At 41.8% G+C, this 16462-nt stretch overlaps 1 protein-coding gene and 1 long non-coding RNA gene across 2 annotated transcripts in view; both read right to left on the bottom strand.

Annotated features, from left to right (window-relative positions):
• Positions 1–3712: 3712 nt before the first annotated feature.
• Positions 3713–7302, bottom strand: LOC108051495 (5-hydroxytryptamine receptor 1). The gene has a single exon (XM_017133625.2). It carries the CDS (start codon positions 7179–7181, stop codon positions 5493–5495), a length of 1689 nt encoding a protein of 562 aa, XP_016989114.1. The 5' UTR covers positions 7182–7302; the 3' UTR covers positions 3713–5492.
• Positions 7303–7340: 38 nt separating this feature from the next.
• Positions 7341–16462, bottom strand: part of LOC108051498 — a 49676-nt gene continuing 40554 nt past the window's right edge. The window contains exon 3 of the long non-coding RNA XR_001769624.2: positions 7341–7502. This is a non-coding gene — a long non-coding RNA (uncharacterized LOC108051498). The remainder of the gene's footprint in view (positions 7503–16462) is intronic.

The following is a 16462-nucleotide window of genomic DNA, read 5'->3' as shown; positions in this document are numbered from 1 at the left end:
CAGGGTGGCGTCTCTGTTTTGCTTTTTTCGGGCTCGCAAAAAACAAAGGACCCAACGAAGCCGGCAACAAAGTGAGTCCTGCATTAAATGCTTTGCTTTTCTGTGGCTGTTCGAGCGCTTCCGCTTTCAGCCTGCCTCACAGACCTTAATTGTCGAAACGGAAGAAAAGCGAGATTTGTAAAGACAGTATTAGAACATATTGAATACCCTGCTTGATTGGAAGTTTATTAATAAAAGCATTTTTATAGAAGAAAGAAAATACTTGCTAGTTAATGACCCCCTGATCTTTCGACTTTTATACATTTGCTATAAACTCAAATATACATTAGAACAATGTTAAAGTTATATAAGCTTCTACGTAAATACAAGAAATACATCACTTCTTTTTTCTTCATTTAAAACCATTAGAATGAGTTCCTTGGACATAAGAAGCAAAAACGAAATTAAGGAAATCCCTTTACGTTATCCAGTTTAGAGGAAAGCCTGTCGGCTACCCTTTACTTAAGCTGCAGAGTCCATTGTTTGCAGTCCTTGGCTGCCCGGGAATGTAATTCCTTTTGATGCCCGACACGGCTTAAAGCTCCTTGAGGTCCTGGCTCTCCGTTCCGTTCTTTATCAATTGTCTTGTAGAGCAAAGCGTTAATCATGCGGCATTTAACGAGACTAAAGACGACTGCTCCCACGAGACTGAGATTTCGATGGTCAAAGTTTTGCCGCTCATCGTCCTCTTCGTTCGATAAAGCGACAGCCATGAATTCCGGGAAAGGAATGAAAAATGTTCGCCCAATGTGTGTGTGTGTGTATGTGTGCGTGGGTGTTGGGAAACCCAAAAGAAAAGCGGAGCATTCCGACCCAGCCGGGCAGCCTTGCGTGTAATCGCGCTGCTAAGTCCATTTAATCAACTTAATTTTGTACAAATTCTCAGACATTTCGGCTCACTTTTCCCCGTGCTTTCGTTCAATTCGGGAAAGTGACGCAAGCCCCGCAGGTCGGCATTTAATAAAACATTTTCCACAATTATAACAATGCGTTGGGATGCGGGGATTGCGGGGATCGCGGAGGAGAGGAGTGCAGATTCCTATCGCGTCATGTTGAAATGGAGTTGTTAGCGCTCGGAATAATTTACATAATTTGTTTTGAATACATTTTGACAAAGGCAAAGGTGTGCGCATTGCATACTTTGGGGCTGTTCCCGGCTTACCCGGCGCATACGCAATATTTGCCTTAACAATGTTTGCAAGTTTTAATGAATGAAAGCCACCCCACAACACGTGTTTTTATTCAGCTTATTGTCACAGAAGTACGAAAAGTAAATAACATTTGATTACACTTTTTATTTCAGATCCCCCGAGCCATTTAATACCCACACAAAATATTAAATTCCCATTTCGTCGAGATGCTGCTTTGATATTTATTAAATTTAACATCTAACATCCAAGGGCCATCCTCTCATCCATCCCTCCAAGTGAAAGTCATTTGCTGAAACTGGAGCTCATTTCTTTTGGGGCAAATACATTTGAAAATTTGTCGTATTACCTTGCAGCGCATTTGACATTTGGATGCCGGGGGAGGGTCATCGATTTTCGATTGCGTTATCGAAACAAATCTAGCCACTTTGGCGGCCTTTTTCGCTAACATCCCGAAAGTGAGAGACTGGAGAGTGCCACTCACAGGAAATTGAGCTCAATTGGGGTTTTTTGTTACGTGCCGCTGCCTTTTGGCTTGGCTTTTATTGTTTCTCCGGACGGGACCGTCCAGAAAAGGGTCCTGTTCGTCCTGTCTGTCTGTTGATTTATATGGCGAGTGCTTGTTAACACTTCACCGTTACGAGCCCGACAACTGCAGGCATCTTCATAAGCGATTTTTTTTCTGAAAGCCCCGCTGGAAACTTCTCAAGGACATCGTGCCGACCCTCGTGTCGATTCGAGATGTTTCATAAACGTCGTATTAGTGTCACGTAACTACTAATAGAAAAAATTGCTCGTAAAACTGCAGACTTTACTGCTGGCGATACGATAAATTTTACGCTCCCTAGCTGCACCAATTTCACTGCACTCGTCAGCATCGTTTTTCATTTCGCTTTTTTTTTGCGTGCCGAACGCAGCTTTTTGAATACAAAAATCCGCTTGAGTGAAAGGCAAAGCGCACCGAAAACACATATCCCCGTCCACATCCGAGGCGGAAGGCGTGGCCTTGTGCTCGGTGTGTGTCCTTTTTTTTTGGCTGGCTCATAAAGTGGCATCCTAGCAAGTAGTCGGTAGTGCAGAGAAGCGGGCATAAAATCATCATTTATCAGCAGGCACCCAGCAGCTAGAATTGCACCGAGAAATAAGTCTGAGCCTTAACAACATTTTATATGGATTGTAAATCATTGTAAAAATTGTAAATCAAATTAGGGATATTAATTTAATCATTCAAGTATAATACGATTTTTTAATAACCATATTTTGTGGTTATTTTATTTTAATATTTGATTTTTTTTTGTATGTAATGAAAGGGTAGGAGAAATCGTAATCTCAATTTGTTTTGATCAACATTTTTTTAAGATCAGGGACTTTTAAAAGTCTTAAAAAAACAGATCACATTTTTTCCTTGTGTGGATTGGCTGGAAACGCACCACAATTCTGTCAAATTTGTGTGATACTTTTTGCGAGTGTGAAACTGGTGCTGCTGCTGGCGCCGTCGGATCCGGCTCACTTTGTCATTGTCATACCCTTTTTGGAGCGCCTTGCTACGGTTCTGTTTCCTGGAATCTCGACCGCCTGCTTAGGATCCCTTGTCTTGTTTTTTGCCCGGCAAAAAGTGGAACTGAGGAATGAGCAGATATTTGCATACAGCAACGCACATTTCGAGGGCTTCCGCCGACGATGTTTGTTAGTTTGTTAGTGTTTGCCATTTGGTATGAACGGCATGTTGGCGTCGCTTTCCCGTTTTTTCCCTTTTCCTTTTCCCCTTTTTCACTTTTCACTTCAGCTGGAGCTTCCGTTTCCGTGCATTTTGCACGTCTGCCCAACTTGTCACTCGCAATGAGCTGAATGCACTCGATGGGCGACTGGCTTGCAGCTGCTTTTCAATGTTTTTTGGCCCGCCAGTCTGTTAAATTGCGCATTGGGTTGACATTCAGCAGCACAAACTGCCAGCAGCTGCTGCAATTCGCATTTGTTAAACTTGAATTCAGTTCTGATTCTTTTACCCGCTTTCGCAGGTTTCTATGAGCTCTGCAAGGTTGAACCTGTCTCCTTTTATATCATTTATTTTGTATCACACCTTTGGTCTGAAATAAAACTCAAAGAACTCAATCGAAGAACTCTGATTGCCTGAAATAGTATGAGATAAGTAAGGTAATTATCTAATTATTTTATTACACATGTTAGTAGTTCTTACTGTGAAATCCTTTCTTCTGAGCACTTTAATAAATTGTATGTGAAATTAAAAACGACATTAAACACTATTAGGAAATTAAACAAAAGATTAGTACTTACTTTTTCCAGAAATATCCAGATTCCCCAAAAATAGTTTAAGTAAAAATTCAAAAGAAAGTCATTTACATTGATACGGTTTGCCTTTTATTTTATGCCTTAATTTCCGCATGTTTTTTTTCGGGAAAACAGTTTTCAAATGCAGTTTTGCAGTTTTGTAAGCTTCACTCGGAAAGTGTTTTTAGTTTTTATTTGTTTGTTATTCTCAATTACTTTGTTTTCTTTCATTTTTAATTATAATATTTGATGTTTGTTTTTGTAATAACCTTTAGTTCGGGTTGCGTATAATTAGCTGCGCTTAGTTTTGTCATGCTCGTTTGCCTTTATTTGTTTTTCATTTTCCGTTCCATTCCATTTTCAATTTCATATCATGGGTGGCGATTGTGGGTGTGTGAAAGTGTATGCTTGTGGGTTATGTAAATAGTTTGATAGTTTATCTCTCACTTGTGTTTACGTTGAAACAACAAGTTATGAATAGCTCAGTTTCCATTTTCCATTTGCTGGTTGGTTTGTTGCGAATATCATAATGCACTTCTCGCAGTGCTACATACATATACAATAAAAACATGCACACTTAGTTCGACTATATCTATATGTATAGGTATGTGTGTATTACGTTTGATGCAGCTTCGATCTAAACATAAAAGTAATGCTTAATGTTTGGTATCACAGAGAGGCGTGACTTTTCATACAAAATACAACGAAAGACTAATGCAGAAAGTTACAAAATACAATTTAGTTCTTCTCACTTGAGCTTGAGCCGCACAGTGTATACATATATATAGGCTACCTTTTCTATATCTTTATATATATATATCGTTATAGACAGAGCCGCAGATGGCTGGGTATTTACAGTGGATAGCTTCTTGCACAAACATAAATATATCTAGGTTTATCAGTAGGCTTAATTGGCTGCAATCTGCAGTTTGTAAATTTAATTTTTGGCTCAGTTTGAGTATCGCAAATCAACTAACTACGCTGGCAAATTTTGGGGGGGGGGCGGAAAATGGGGATTGTTTGGTTTTCCATTTTTTTTTTTTTGGGGGTATCAATAGATTCGATAACGATTGTGTCTCATATCCGGTGCTGATTGTTTTCGAAACATAAAAGGAACCGTAGAAACCTGTCACAGTTACAACCGTGTGTGTGTGTGTGTGTATGTGTTTGGTTTGTGAGTGTAGGTGTGGTGTGTGTATGTGTGTGTGGTATAGACCACGCCGATTGCTTAGTTCTACATTTAAAATTACAACAACAAGTTACATTTAGAGGAGTCGTTTGGGGCGGTGCACATATACAGAGATACGCACTACTAACACTACTACATACAAATATCCATGTGTGTGTGTACTGGGGTGGTGAAAATTAATATTTGGACCGTTCTTGGTATATTTTCCTTTGAGGCTTTATGTCTAGAATAAAGTCATCTAGCATTTGTTAAAGAATTCAATTTAATTACGAAATATTCAATTTTGTCACTAGGTGTAATTTTTCAGCCTGCAAAAGCAATTAGAGCTCTTAAATCACTTTTTAAATCGATTAATTTTACTTTGCCTCTTTGGACTTTAGCACAATAAATATTATTTTCAAATTAATTTAACTAGTTATGCACTAAAAGCAAATTATTTTGGCCTTCATAAAATTTTACACATTCTGGCAAACAAAAAAGGCCACACCACAATATTTTAATATACTTTTAGGTGTCCTTCAAAATTAATAGCCAGTCAAGAACTGCAATTAAAGCCATCCGATAGATTAAACAACTAAATAAGCTGCTATTCTGTGAAATACCTCAAGGAACATGTACTTAAAACTGTCCAAAATTGTGTTTTTCCCCTAAACCTTTACATTATCTATTTTATTTAGATGGCCACCCCAGTGTGTATACTTAGGTGTGTGAGTGTGTCGAGGAGAGACGTCGCCTTCTTCCGAAAACCTTTGGAAGATCCTTCGAGCAGCTCAGATTCGCTTGGCTTTGCTGTTATCCTGGGTGATGGATGTGTCCTTTGGAAAGGCCTAGAGAAAGCTCTCCCTGGCGCCGTGCCTCTCATCGCCCAGCATCACCCGTTGCGAGGGAGGCTCGCCGTACTGATCCTGGTAGTAGTTCTCCCGCATCATAGTGTTCAGGCTGGAGCAGCGGAAGTAGAGGATCTCCTGGAAGGGCTTGCGGAAATCCCTATTTAAGGTGGCATAGATGATGGGGTTCAGCAGCGAGTTGGCATAGCCCAGCCAGAGGAATAGGGACGAGAGCGATGCCGGCACGTGCATCGTTTCGAAAGGACGAATGAGGGCCAGGATGAAGAACGGCAGCCAGCAGACGGTGAAAGCGGACATGATGATGCCCAGTGTGGTGGATGCCTTCTTCTCCTTGGCCAGCTGAAACCGCAGCTTCTTGTGGTGCGGCGAGCCCAAGAGTCCTGTCGATCCACTCACCCCACCGCCACTGCCATGTCCTGCAAGGACTCCACCGCCACTGCTCAAGCCACCGCAGGTGGAGTAGGTCAACGAGGTGTTCCCGACACTACTGTGCCGCTGCCCATTTCCCGAGCTGGCCAACTCCGTGTGGCCCAAAGCAGGAGCCTGCGGGGCCGTGGGGGATCCTGTGCCGTTCAGAGCCTGCTGCAGATGCGTCTGGGCCCGCTTCTCCTCCAGGACAATCCGCCGTGCCGCCCTGAAGATCTGATAGTACACGAACAGCATCACCGAGAGCGGGATGTAGAAGGAGCCCAAAGTGGCGTAGATCTGATATGCGAAATTCTGGCACACCGTGCAGATGGGCTGCCCCTCCTCGTCCTCGTGCTCGTTGCCCAGGATCAGCAGCGGCGGCAGTGAAATGCAGGCGGCCGCCAGCCAAACGATGCCCACACAGAGCATCATTCGCCGGGGAGTCCGTTTCACTCCATACTCCAGGGGCTTCGTGATGGCCAGGTATCGGTCCACGGATATAGCGCACAGATTCAGGATCGATGCGGTGCAGCAGAGCACATCGAAGGACACCCAGATGTCGCAGAGCAGCGGGCCGAAGTTCCACTTCTCCAGCACTTCGTAGAGCAGGGCCATGGGCATCACCAGCAGGGCCACACAGAGATCCGAGAGGGCCAGCGAGACCAGGAGGTAATTACAAGGCCTCCTCAACTTGCGGACCATGCACACGGCAATGCAGACGAGGACATTGCCCACCACCGTGCCCAGGATGACGATCAGCAGGACGATGCTCACGAATATGGATGTCAACGGAGGCAGGACGAACTCCCCGGCGGCGAACTCCTCCAGGAGCAGAGGCGTATCCGAAAGGGGCACCAGAGTGGTGTTGCTGTCCCCCAAACTGCTGCTGGTGATGCCCTGGTACGTGACTATGGCAATGGGACTGCTGTTCATCGGGGATCCGAGCAAGAAGGATCCCGGGGACGAGGCCGAGGACGAGCCGGATGCGGTGGCGGAGGCGGAGGCGGAGGCTATGGCCCCCAGGAAGGCGCTGCTGCTGTTGAAGTCCTGCGCGGACGACGGCTCCGTCTCGCCTTCCACGAGCGGAACTGGAGCGGTGGCCTTGGCCGCTGCATAGGCTATCCAACTGCTGAGGAAGAGGACGAAGAGCGTCAGCGTGGCGGTGGAGATCAGTTTCTGGTGGTGGTGGTGGTGGTGCTGCTGCTGCTGCAGTGCGCGGTGGCTCTGATGGCGCCGCCAATCCCGTCCAGACGAAGCCATCAGTCGTTCAATGGTTGCAGCGGGCTAACGCGGCGTATGAGCAACCCAATGCTGACCTGCTGCCCATCATCGTCGTGCCGATGGCCCTCAGCACCATGGCTCATGCTCATCATTAATCATTATTTCAATAAAAATAAGTCCTCTTATTAGTTTCGCCTCGGGCCCCTCGTCGCTCGATTACTAATTTATGTGGGGGCGTGTGCTTAATAAAAGCGCTGCCTGCGGCCGCCAGTTGATGTGGTCATTGACTTTTATGCCTTGTACTCGCTGGTATCTCTTTTAATAAATCTCGTTTTGTGGACTTTCTGATTGTCGGCTGGGCTGCAAAAGAAACGGGAGAAGCAAAAAAAGTGGAAAATTCATTACTCAGCTGAATTTATAAAGTGCAAATCACAGTGTCTTAAAGTCTGAATTTAAATTCGCATAAGAAACGACGGCTTGAGGGCTTTCTGTTCGTCGTCCATCTTTTCTCCTACGTTTTAACATTTTCCTCAGCTCTCCTTTCCCAGCACACAAAGACCTCAACACACGCACATGTCACCCTAATGATGGTCACAGTTGTTACAATTTCCACAGAAAATTTTTAAACAATGAAACAATGAGGGAAAAAAATGGAAAATAAAAGAGAAGCAACCGCGAACGTTTTCATGGGCCGGCGGCCATCGGCAGATGGTTTGTGTACCCGCTAAGAATTTTCCTCATTTTCCCAGACACGCGGTGAATCATCGGCCTTTTGTATTAATTTTCATACTTCTTTTGATTATTGAATTGTTGGCTCAATGCCTGCCACAAACCGCAGGCCACGCCCCCCCTGCCAGCGCCCACGTTTTCCGCCCACCAGCACTTCACGTTCTTCCAAATGCGAAACAAATAAACAAAGGGCAGCTAAAAGGCAGTGGCGCCTACGCCATTGTTGCCGCCATTTTCGTTGGCAGCTTCCGTTTGGCATTTTTATTTATTTCGTCCTTTCGTCCTGCCAACTCCCGCGGCTTCCTGGCCTTGTGGTCACTTCTAGTGGAGAAGGGGACGAGGGGGAGAGCAAAGTCGCGCGTAGAAATACAATTTATACATTTCTCCCTAATTGAATTCCATTGCGAAATGTTCTCGAAGGTGTCGTCGAACCTGGCTTCGCGATTGAAAAGCCTCTTTAAACTGGCATTTGCGAAACCCGCTCCCGTGTGTCTCCCCGCACGATTTATTGAAGGCGGCCAAGTGGCAATTGAGCCAGGAAAATCACGAAGAAAGGGGCGGGGCAAAGGCGTCTAGACTGCCAGACGATGCCACACCTGTGCGCCAGGTGTGAGCCCTTAGACACTCAAAAATCAAGTGAAACTTGAAACAACAGGAGGGCAACTCACATTAAGCTAGAGCCCACAGTATCATTATAAAACTATTATCTGGGGAACGAACTAGTTGGCTGAAAATTAGGTGAAAACTGGCCAGGAATTTCAAGTAGATGTGTACGTCTAGAGAATACTAAACAACTATTTAAAAATACATTTCAAATAATTAAAACAGATGGATTAGGTAAACACATTTTACAGAAATATGAATCAAATACAAATACCTTAACTCTTTCTACATAAGTAACTGATAAATAAAGCTTTAAAAACAGTTTATAAAAGTCCCTAAAATAGGCATGCTAACTTTTAAAGACTTAACATATAAAACAATGGTGTACTTTTACCTTTTATATTATCATTTTTCTAACGTTTAAAATTAAAATGGTTTTTTAACCATTGGGAATCGTTGACAGTTTGCATTCCCAAAATGTGCAAACTGCTCTAAACTCTAAACAATAAGGCATGCACACGAAAATTGGCAAACCAATCGGTTGGATATAATAATAAATACCAATCGCAATGTGTGCGTTGCAATTTGGGAAAATTCATCTCTGGTGCGAAATTGTCTGGCAATTGGAATTTCGGATGCGCACGAGTTCATTTCGTGATTGCGATGCTGCCTGTTTGTGCGAATGCACTCGAATTCAATTGTTTTTGGCGGGTGGCTGCGCTCGAGCGACTTTTCGGTGTTAATTATGCTAATCAAGGGGACAAGATGGCCCCAATTATTTGGTCAGCAAACAACGAGTCGTAAGCCGCTGTAAGCCTCCGGAGTGCGACTCCTGTCCGGATGAATTCTCCCAGCAACAGGACATAAATAATGTAATTTAATTATGAATCGTTCGGGGGCGCGATGGTCGGCGATTTGGCAGCTCAGGCTTAGAGAAGCCTCCTTTGGCAATACGGCCACGTTATTTGTATTATTGCCAAAGCCGACAGGGGCGTAAATATTCATAGGCTTTAATATTTATGTCCTTCGTCCTGCATGAGCAACTTTCTCTCACTCTGAACAGCCCTGTCCCTTTTTCCTTTTCCCTTCCCAAATTAGACATTCCACCCTGCCAGCGCACAACTTTTCAAATATTTGGCAGTTTCTCTGGCTTCTGCGGCAGCGTCTTGAGGTTTGCCGCATTGCCTCGACTTTGCTGACAGGCCCTGCTCAGCATCTAAATCTGAATGGGGTTGGGAAAGCCGGTTGCTAAACAAGCGTAATTTTAGTTGGCCAACTGCTTCACTTTGTTGCAAAATGGCAAATAGTTTACTGCGGAGATTTCCATTTTACATTTATGCCGACCCCTCTGCCTTATTATGTGCTGTGTGCGGGATTTACTGGATCGCCTTTCAGTTAACACAAAATATATTTTATGGCCGCGCTGACGCTTGCAAATCCTTAAGTTTTTCATTGGAGTGGCCCCCCCCAAATAAGCTCATCCAGGGAAAAAGATAAAAGCTGGATGCGCATAAAGTGCTTTTTAAAATCAGCGAGCGTAAACTTAATTTTTGCAGATATCGCAAGCAATTGTTTCAAGCAGCCAGCTCGAGTATCCCCCACAGCAGCCACTCGAAAAATGGAAAACTCCAAAGGGAATGCGGTGCAGTTGATGGTTGCAGTTTATGGTCTGCTGCCACGCCCCCCGGCAGCCACCGCCCCCGCGTTTTTATAGGGCTTGGCGCGGCGACGCCACTTTTGGGCATTAAGCTTTTCTTTTCGCTTTTTTTTACCAAACACAGACAGCATTTTAAAGCTGAGCAGATTTGTGGCTGAGCAACGAAAGTCACGAAGCAAGTGACTCACTGCTGAATTGAGACAGCCAAAAAAGAAAGGCAAGAGCAGTGTAATAAATCCCCGAAAAAAGAGGGGATGAAAACTGCAGGCAGAAAACCTCAGGAGATTAAAATCTGTGCAGCCCACCAGGCGTATGCGTGATGCTGTCCACCCACCACACTCGCCAACTCATTTCATATGCTCGCCGGCTCTTTTCAATTACAAAGTCATAAAATTTGATTTCTCATACCGAGGATTCACATTCAATTTTTGCCTTGCCTCTGCTTATTTATGACCCACTCGCATATGTGTTATCCTTGCCGCATTTCTGCCATTTGCCAAGTGCCCGATGTAATTTCAACCTGACACATCACACGAGGGACACGTCTCGAGAGCTCACGAAATTGCTGTAAATGGATGCGAGTTAAAAAGCCAGCAATTTTAAATTGCCGCTGTCGACATTGGCGCCCCTTTTCGGTGCTTTTTGGGGCTGGCAGACGAAACTGGGGGCCAAATCCGGGCCTCCGAGGGGCGAATTCTTGCGCACTTGATGTTTATGTGTCAAGCTGCCTTTGGTTTACATTGCCTTACTCTTTCCTCGCTCGGCGTTGCCATGGTTGTAAATAATGAATGCGTTGATTTCGAATCATATATTTATGCCAGCGCGCTTACACCGAGCAACAAAATACGGAAAGCAATCAGGGTATAATATCTACAATGTCTCAGAATGTTTTAGTTCAAGTGGTTTTAAAGTGAGACTTCATATTTCAATGTGTAAAAATTGAGTATCGAAAAATGAATTAAGCTTTTAAATTCTAAAGAATTTTCAGTCATATTGTTCAATTTTTATTGCAATCAAAATAATCTTTATTGACAGTCCTGACAGCCCGAAAAATATGCAATGATGACTGTCGTAAAGTTTTCACACTATAAAAACTAAATTGTATTGTCTGAATAGAATAAAAACTATTAGCAAGAAATAAACATTAAACGATTATATGAAATATTTCTTATTCCGCAAATATTATGCATTAAACTTATTAAATGTAATTAAGTGAAACTTTTTATGTAAAATCCCTTAAAGCAAATTGATCGAAATTGTATTCCAATATTGGTTATTTTTTCCCATAGAAGATTAAATCTCGTACCACCGGAAATCCCCTAGAGCCGTCTGCGAGTTTCAGACGAAAAACCTTCAGTGTCATGTGTCGCAATCCTTTTAAATGGAATATCAAATATTGTGCATGTCCAACCTTTCCCACAGCATTTCCCCAAGTCAAGGTCAGAGACAGGGAATCGTAAAAGTGAGTGGAAAATGTGAGCGCCTGATTGTTTGCCATTAATTTTGTTTGGGAGTGTTGAACAACAGTTCGTGTGAAATGCCTGGCATATGTAGGCATTTCGGGATGTGTGTGTTTGTGTTTATCTGTGTGCATAATAAAATTTGTGTAAAGAACATGTGTAGAAACGAGAGAGAGAACAATAACATTTGCTTATCTTTAGGAATTCGCATCCTTCTTAGTCCTGTTATGGCGAATTTGTTGCTCCAGGTCTGACATTTTCACTGGTGTTTCATTTTTGATAATGTTTTTGCATTTAAAGTTTACGTGGGCGTATGAGTGATATGATTTGCATATGAAGGAGCGCCGCTGCGTGTGTGATGTAATAAAGCATTGAATTTTACATAAATTGCGGGTACGGCCTGTCTCGTTTCGTCTTCGTTTCCGTTTCCTGGTGGAAGACAACACGAAATTCGCTCTGCCTTTGCCATTTCCACACAGCCATTTGCATATTTCGGTACTGCGCCTTATAGTCTTTTGTTATTTTCATTTGATTATTTATGGTCCCCATATGAAGACCCAAAAAAAAAAAAACATCGATGATTTCCAGCCAAAGGAATTTATGTTCCTTACATAAATGCCCGTTTTGTCAAGTCAAACATTTGTTGTTGCCATTTTATAGCTCATTCTGTTGTTGTCGGTTGTTTTTTCGCACAATTTATTGGTTTTAAAATTATTTCCCTGGCGCGATGTGACATCATCATAAAAAATACAATTTCGCATTTATTTACGGAAATATTTTCAGTTAAAGTGTCGCTATTATCCCGGCCCATTGTCCTGCCGCCCATTACAGTTTGCTGGGGGCGTGGCAATCCCTGGTCACGCTTCACAGCTGCTAATTGTTGGCAAATTTTCAACTTGTTGGCCTTCGGCGAAAGTTCAATCAATGTAATGGCCAACACCAATTGCAATTTATTTGATTTTTGACTAGCTCACAGATGAATCCACTTAATCTACTGTTTTTGATACAAAAGAAACGGACATCTGATGCTGATACTTTAATCAACCTAATCCGTTTGGGGGAAGTGCAGCAGCTGCAACACAGCAAAGTGCATCGCTGGCCCAACAATTTTCCACTCAATATACTCAAGCAGACTTTTATGAGAATGCCGGCCAACGTGGTATTCCTCTGCCATGATCCTGTGAGTGAGTCATTAAATCTTTTTATATGGCTGCCGGATAACTTTGTCTCTTAGCTGCCACTAATTGAATTGTTTTCCAAGGGCCGAGAGTGCTCTGGGGAATGCATTCACTGCTTTGCAATAATGGCAAAATTAAATTCCTTGGAAGGTTAAGTGTATGCAATGAACATAAAAATGAAAAACCATGAAAAGAAAATGGCGAAGACTTCAAATTTGTACAAAATATAAACTAATCAAAGAATCTTAAATGATTGTCAACACACTGTTTTTGTAGTTTGTATTTATTTTATTCTAAATATGTATTTTCTCAGAGTAAATAAAATAAATATAAATGAATGAAAAATTAGTACATATTAAATGAATGAATGTACTAATAAGTAATTTGAAAAGAACAGCAAATCAAAAACAAGTCCTTTTACAAAAGATTTCACTTTCTCAGTAATTTATATACCTATAGCTTTTTCTTTTTAATATCCTATTAAGATCCTACATTATGATTGAACTTAAAGACTTTCAATTACTTGGCCTAGATCAGAGATTGATTTGATTGGATATCTTCGCTTATGTTGGCTTAAAGCCAAGACTCATTTATCTGCTGTCTCTTTCTCAGCCCTTCTACCCATCTCTTTCTTTGGCTTAGAATTCAGCGGACATTTTCAACGCCTTGCTGCAGTGAATGAGATAAGTGATGAGGTGTGTGTAAGTAATTAAAGAACCTTAACGCATAATGGGAGTTAAGCGTGTTTTGAGAGCTGTTGGTGTTGGTGTCGCCACCTCAGTGAGTGTACGAGTGTGTGTGTGGCTGTCAGGTGCTCCATCAAATCCCGAGACATTAAGCAAGAGTGGGTTTAGCTATAGAATTTCCCACGACGGCCCCACCATCATACCCTTTAACCACGTGAGATTTTGTTTTTATGTAAATATAATAAGCCCCTGTCTGCTCGTTTCTGCGTTTGTGTGTGCGAATGCCTGGCAGAGACGGCATCAATCATACGCCATGTTGTGCTGCGTTGAACGGTGGCTAAACAGGCGGAAACGCTAAAGCGCGCTCACTCACACAAACCCACGCGAGTTGCAAAATTGAAAATTTATCGTCTAGAACACACGCACACTAAACCACAACATGAACAGCTCGCGCTAACAAGAAATTGTCAGCAGCAAATTTAGCCGGCAAACAGCAACACATCGCCGCACACCAGCAACAGCAACAGCTACAGCAGCAGCAACACCAACACCAACACTAACACCAACAGCAACATCAAATGCACAGCAGCAACATCAACCTGCCATTCCATGAACCTTCAACTAAGTTGAGCTGTTGCATGCGCTTCATCAACGTCATGCTTAGCTGCATTTGAGACATTGTAGGCATTGCATTTGCAGCAGAGTGCACCAGAGCATGGCAGATATCGCAGGAGCAGAAAAGGGGTTGCACAGAGTAAACGGGTAGTGAAGTGCTCACCCCGTAAAAATTCCCCACATGCAGCCACTGGGAAATGCGTAAGCGTGTGCGAGCCCCAATCACTTCATTCGCTGTGACTTTGTTTGCCCTATTCTGCATTTAGATGAACCCACTCAGAGAACAAAATATCGAGTATGGAAGCAAAAATTCGCAATCTAAGTTTTCAGAAAACACAAAATTAATTCTATTTATATAATACATATAAAACCAGTAAATAAAATATGTAAAACTTTTTAAAACAACGTAATTTATTAACATCATTTTAATTCTTTAACGTACTTATAGTAAGTATTGGTAGATCTCCTTTATCAGACTGATTTAATTAAATTAACATTTTTTTTTTTAAGACTTACAATCAATATATAAAATATTGGTAAAAATAATGTCTTAGTGTCCCGAAAACCTCTTCAACTTTATAAAAAGACGAATCCGATAAGTGGTTCTTAAAGCGTTCTTGAAGCGTTCTTAAAGCCTACGACATCCGCGACGCCGACTGATTTTTTAGGATTTTTGTATTTAATGCAAGCCTTACTTAATTTAAATTTATACGTTTTTTTCCCCCATGTACATGTACATGAGCTATGTGGTGGATCAGTTGAATGACAAATTTATTTGGCCAGAACTGCCAGGCAAGCACGATTCCCGAATGGCATTTATGAGATCTGACTATTCAGCATGGGACTTGGCTTACATCCTGTTTTGCTTTGTGGTCTCTACATTGTGCATTCGAGACCCAGCTAGATGGCTAATTTATGAGTGCAGCTGCATTTTAAATCAAATTACGTTCGCCAGTACCCTAGGTAACAAGAAAATATGAATTACAAGCTATAATAGGGCGAATTCCAAGTACCCTCAATAACGAATACCACTATGAATGGAAAAAACAAAGTGGAGCTGGGAAATACCTAGGAAAAGCCTGGAAAAAGAAAAGCGAGTCAGAGAGCGACATGTGTGTGTGTTTTTTGACACTGGATAAAGATAACCAACTTCAGTCATCAGGAGAAATGCGGCGTGGCGGCAACAGCTCGACAGTTTTTAATTGAGTTTACGCTCCGTGTGCTGCGTTATGAAAGTGTGTGTGGTTACACAGGAAAAAACTTTATAAAGTTTGGGAAATGATATATTCTATTATTATAATTTTATTAATATTTAAGCTGTATAGATATGGTAATACTACATGTTTATATTCTCGTTAACCCATTCGCTTTAATATATTTGCAATTAAATGCCAAAACGACACATGTTTTTTTCTGTGTACATGTGGGAAAGCGCATTATTTGCACTCAGCCGCCCCTTTATGCACTCATATACGCTATTTGCCGAGCTGATGCCAAGATTTTTAATTAAGTTAATGAAGTGCATCGTGTGGTTTTTGGCCACATTTAGGAACATTGCCAAGGAGTCGCATTTCCCTCGCTTAATAACAACATAAGGATAAATCCGCCGCTCCTAACACATTGAATCTATTTACTGGAGGCCACACGAAAAGCAATAAATATAGCAAGGATACAAAAGAGTGCAGATCTCGAAGGGTGAGGGGGTAAAAAATGAAGCTCAGTTCCGAAACTTCCGTTTGCTGGCGAAAGTAAACATTAAATATTTATGATGCTGCACAAAAAATGCAATCAAAAACGTGAGAAAAGTTTCTATTGCATATTTATGTGCGCAGTGAGCGAAAAGCGCATCAAAAGGAAAAAAAAAGCTATGAAAATATTGTACAAAATTCTGAGCTGGCTTTTTAATGCTCTTACTGGGAATTAAAGCTGACTTTTTCATATTTTTCGTCGAGCTAACAAGCGAAATATGTTGTTTCCTGATAGAATAAACCTATAAGTTGATGGAATTATTGTAGATGAATGTATATAAAAGTGATCTAAATGGCAATGATTAACTGAAAATAGTTATTTATTTTTGAGCTTAATATTTTTATAACATTACATACATTTTTTTGATTTATAAAAATGGTAATAGAGAAGTATTACAAACATTTAGAAACCTCTATAGACCAATAAATTTGTTTTCCATAGTTAACAAAAAATACATGTTTTAGTCAATGGTCTTCTTTTCATTGATGATATTTTTCAACAACCGCTGAATACAAAAACCATGGCAACACATAATTACCAACCCTTTAATAAAGCTTAGTTTCCCATTCAAAGGCAGGGCACAATAGACCCGAGCTCAGTATGAAATGTAATGAATATAAAAGTGTTGCCAGCGATGAAGGTC

The sequence above is a fragment of the Drosophila rhopaloa genome, unplaced genomic scaffold (assembly GCF_018152115.1).
Source record: "Drosophila rhopaloa isolate 14029-0021.01 unplaced genomic scaffold, ASM1815211v1 contig_167, whole genome shotgun sequence".
Lineage (NCBI taxonomy): Eukaryota > Metazoa > Arthropoda > Insecta > Diptera > Drosophilidae > Drosophila > Drosophila rhopaloa.
This window is presented reverse-complemented; position numbering and strand designations above follow the sequence as displayed.

What these genes read in the sequence shown, in the direction of transcription:
- LOC108051495 (XM_017133625.2), bottom strand. Translation starts at nt 7,181, where the DNA reads ATGGCTTCGTCTGGACGGGATTGGCGGCGCCATCAGAGCCACCGCGCA.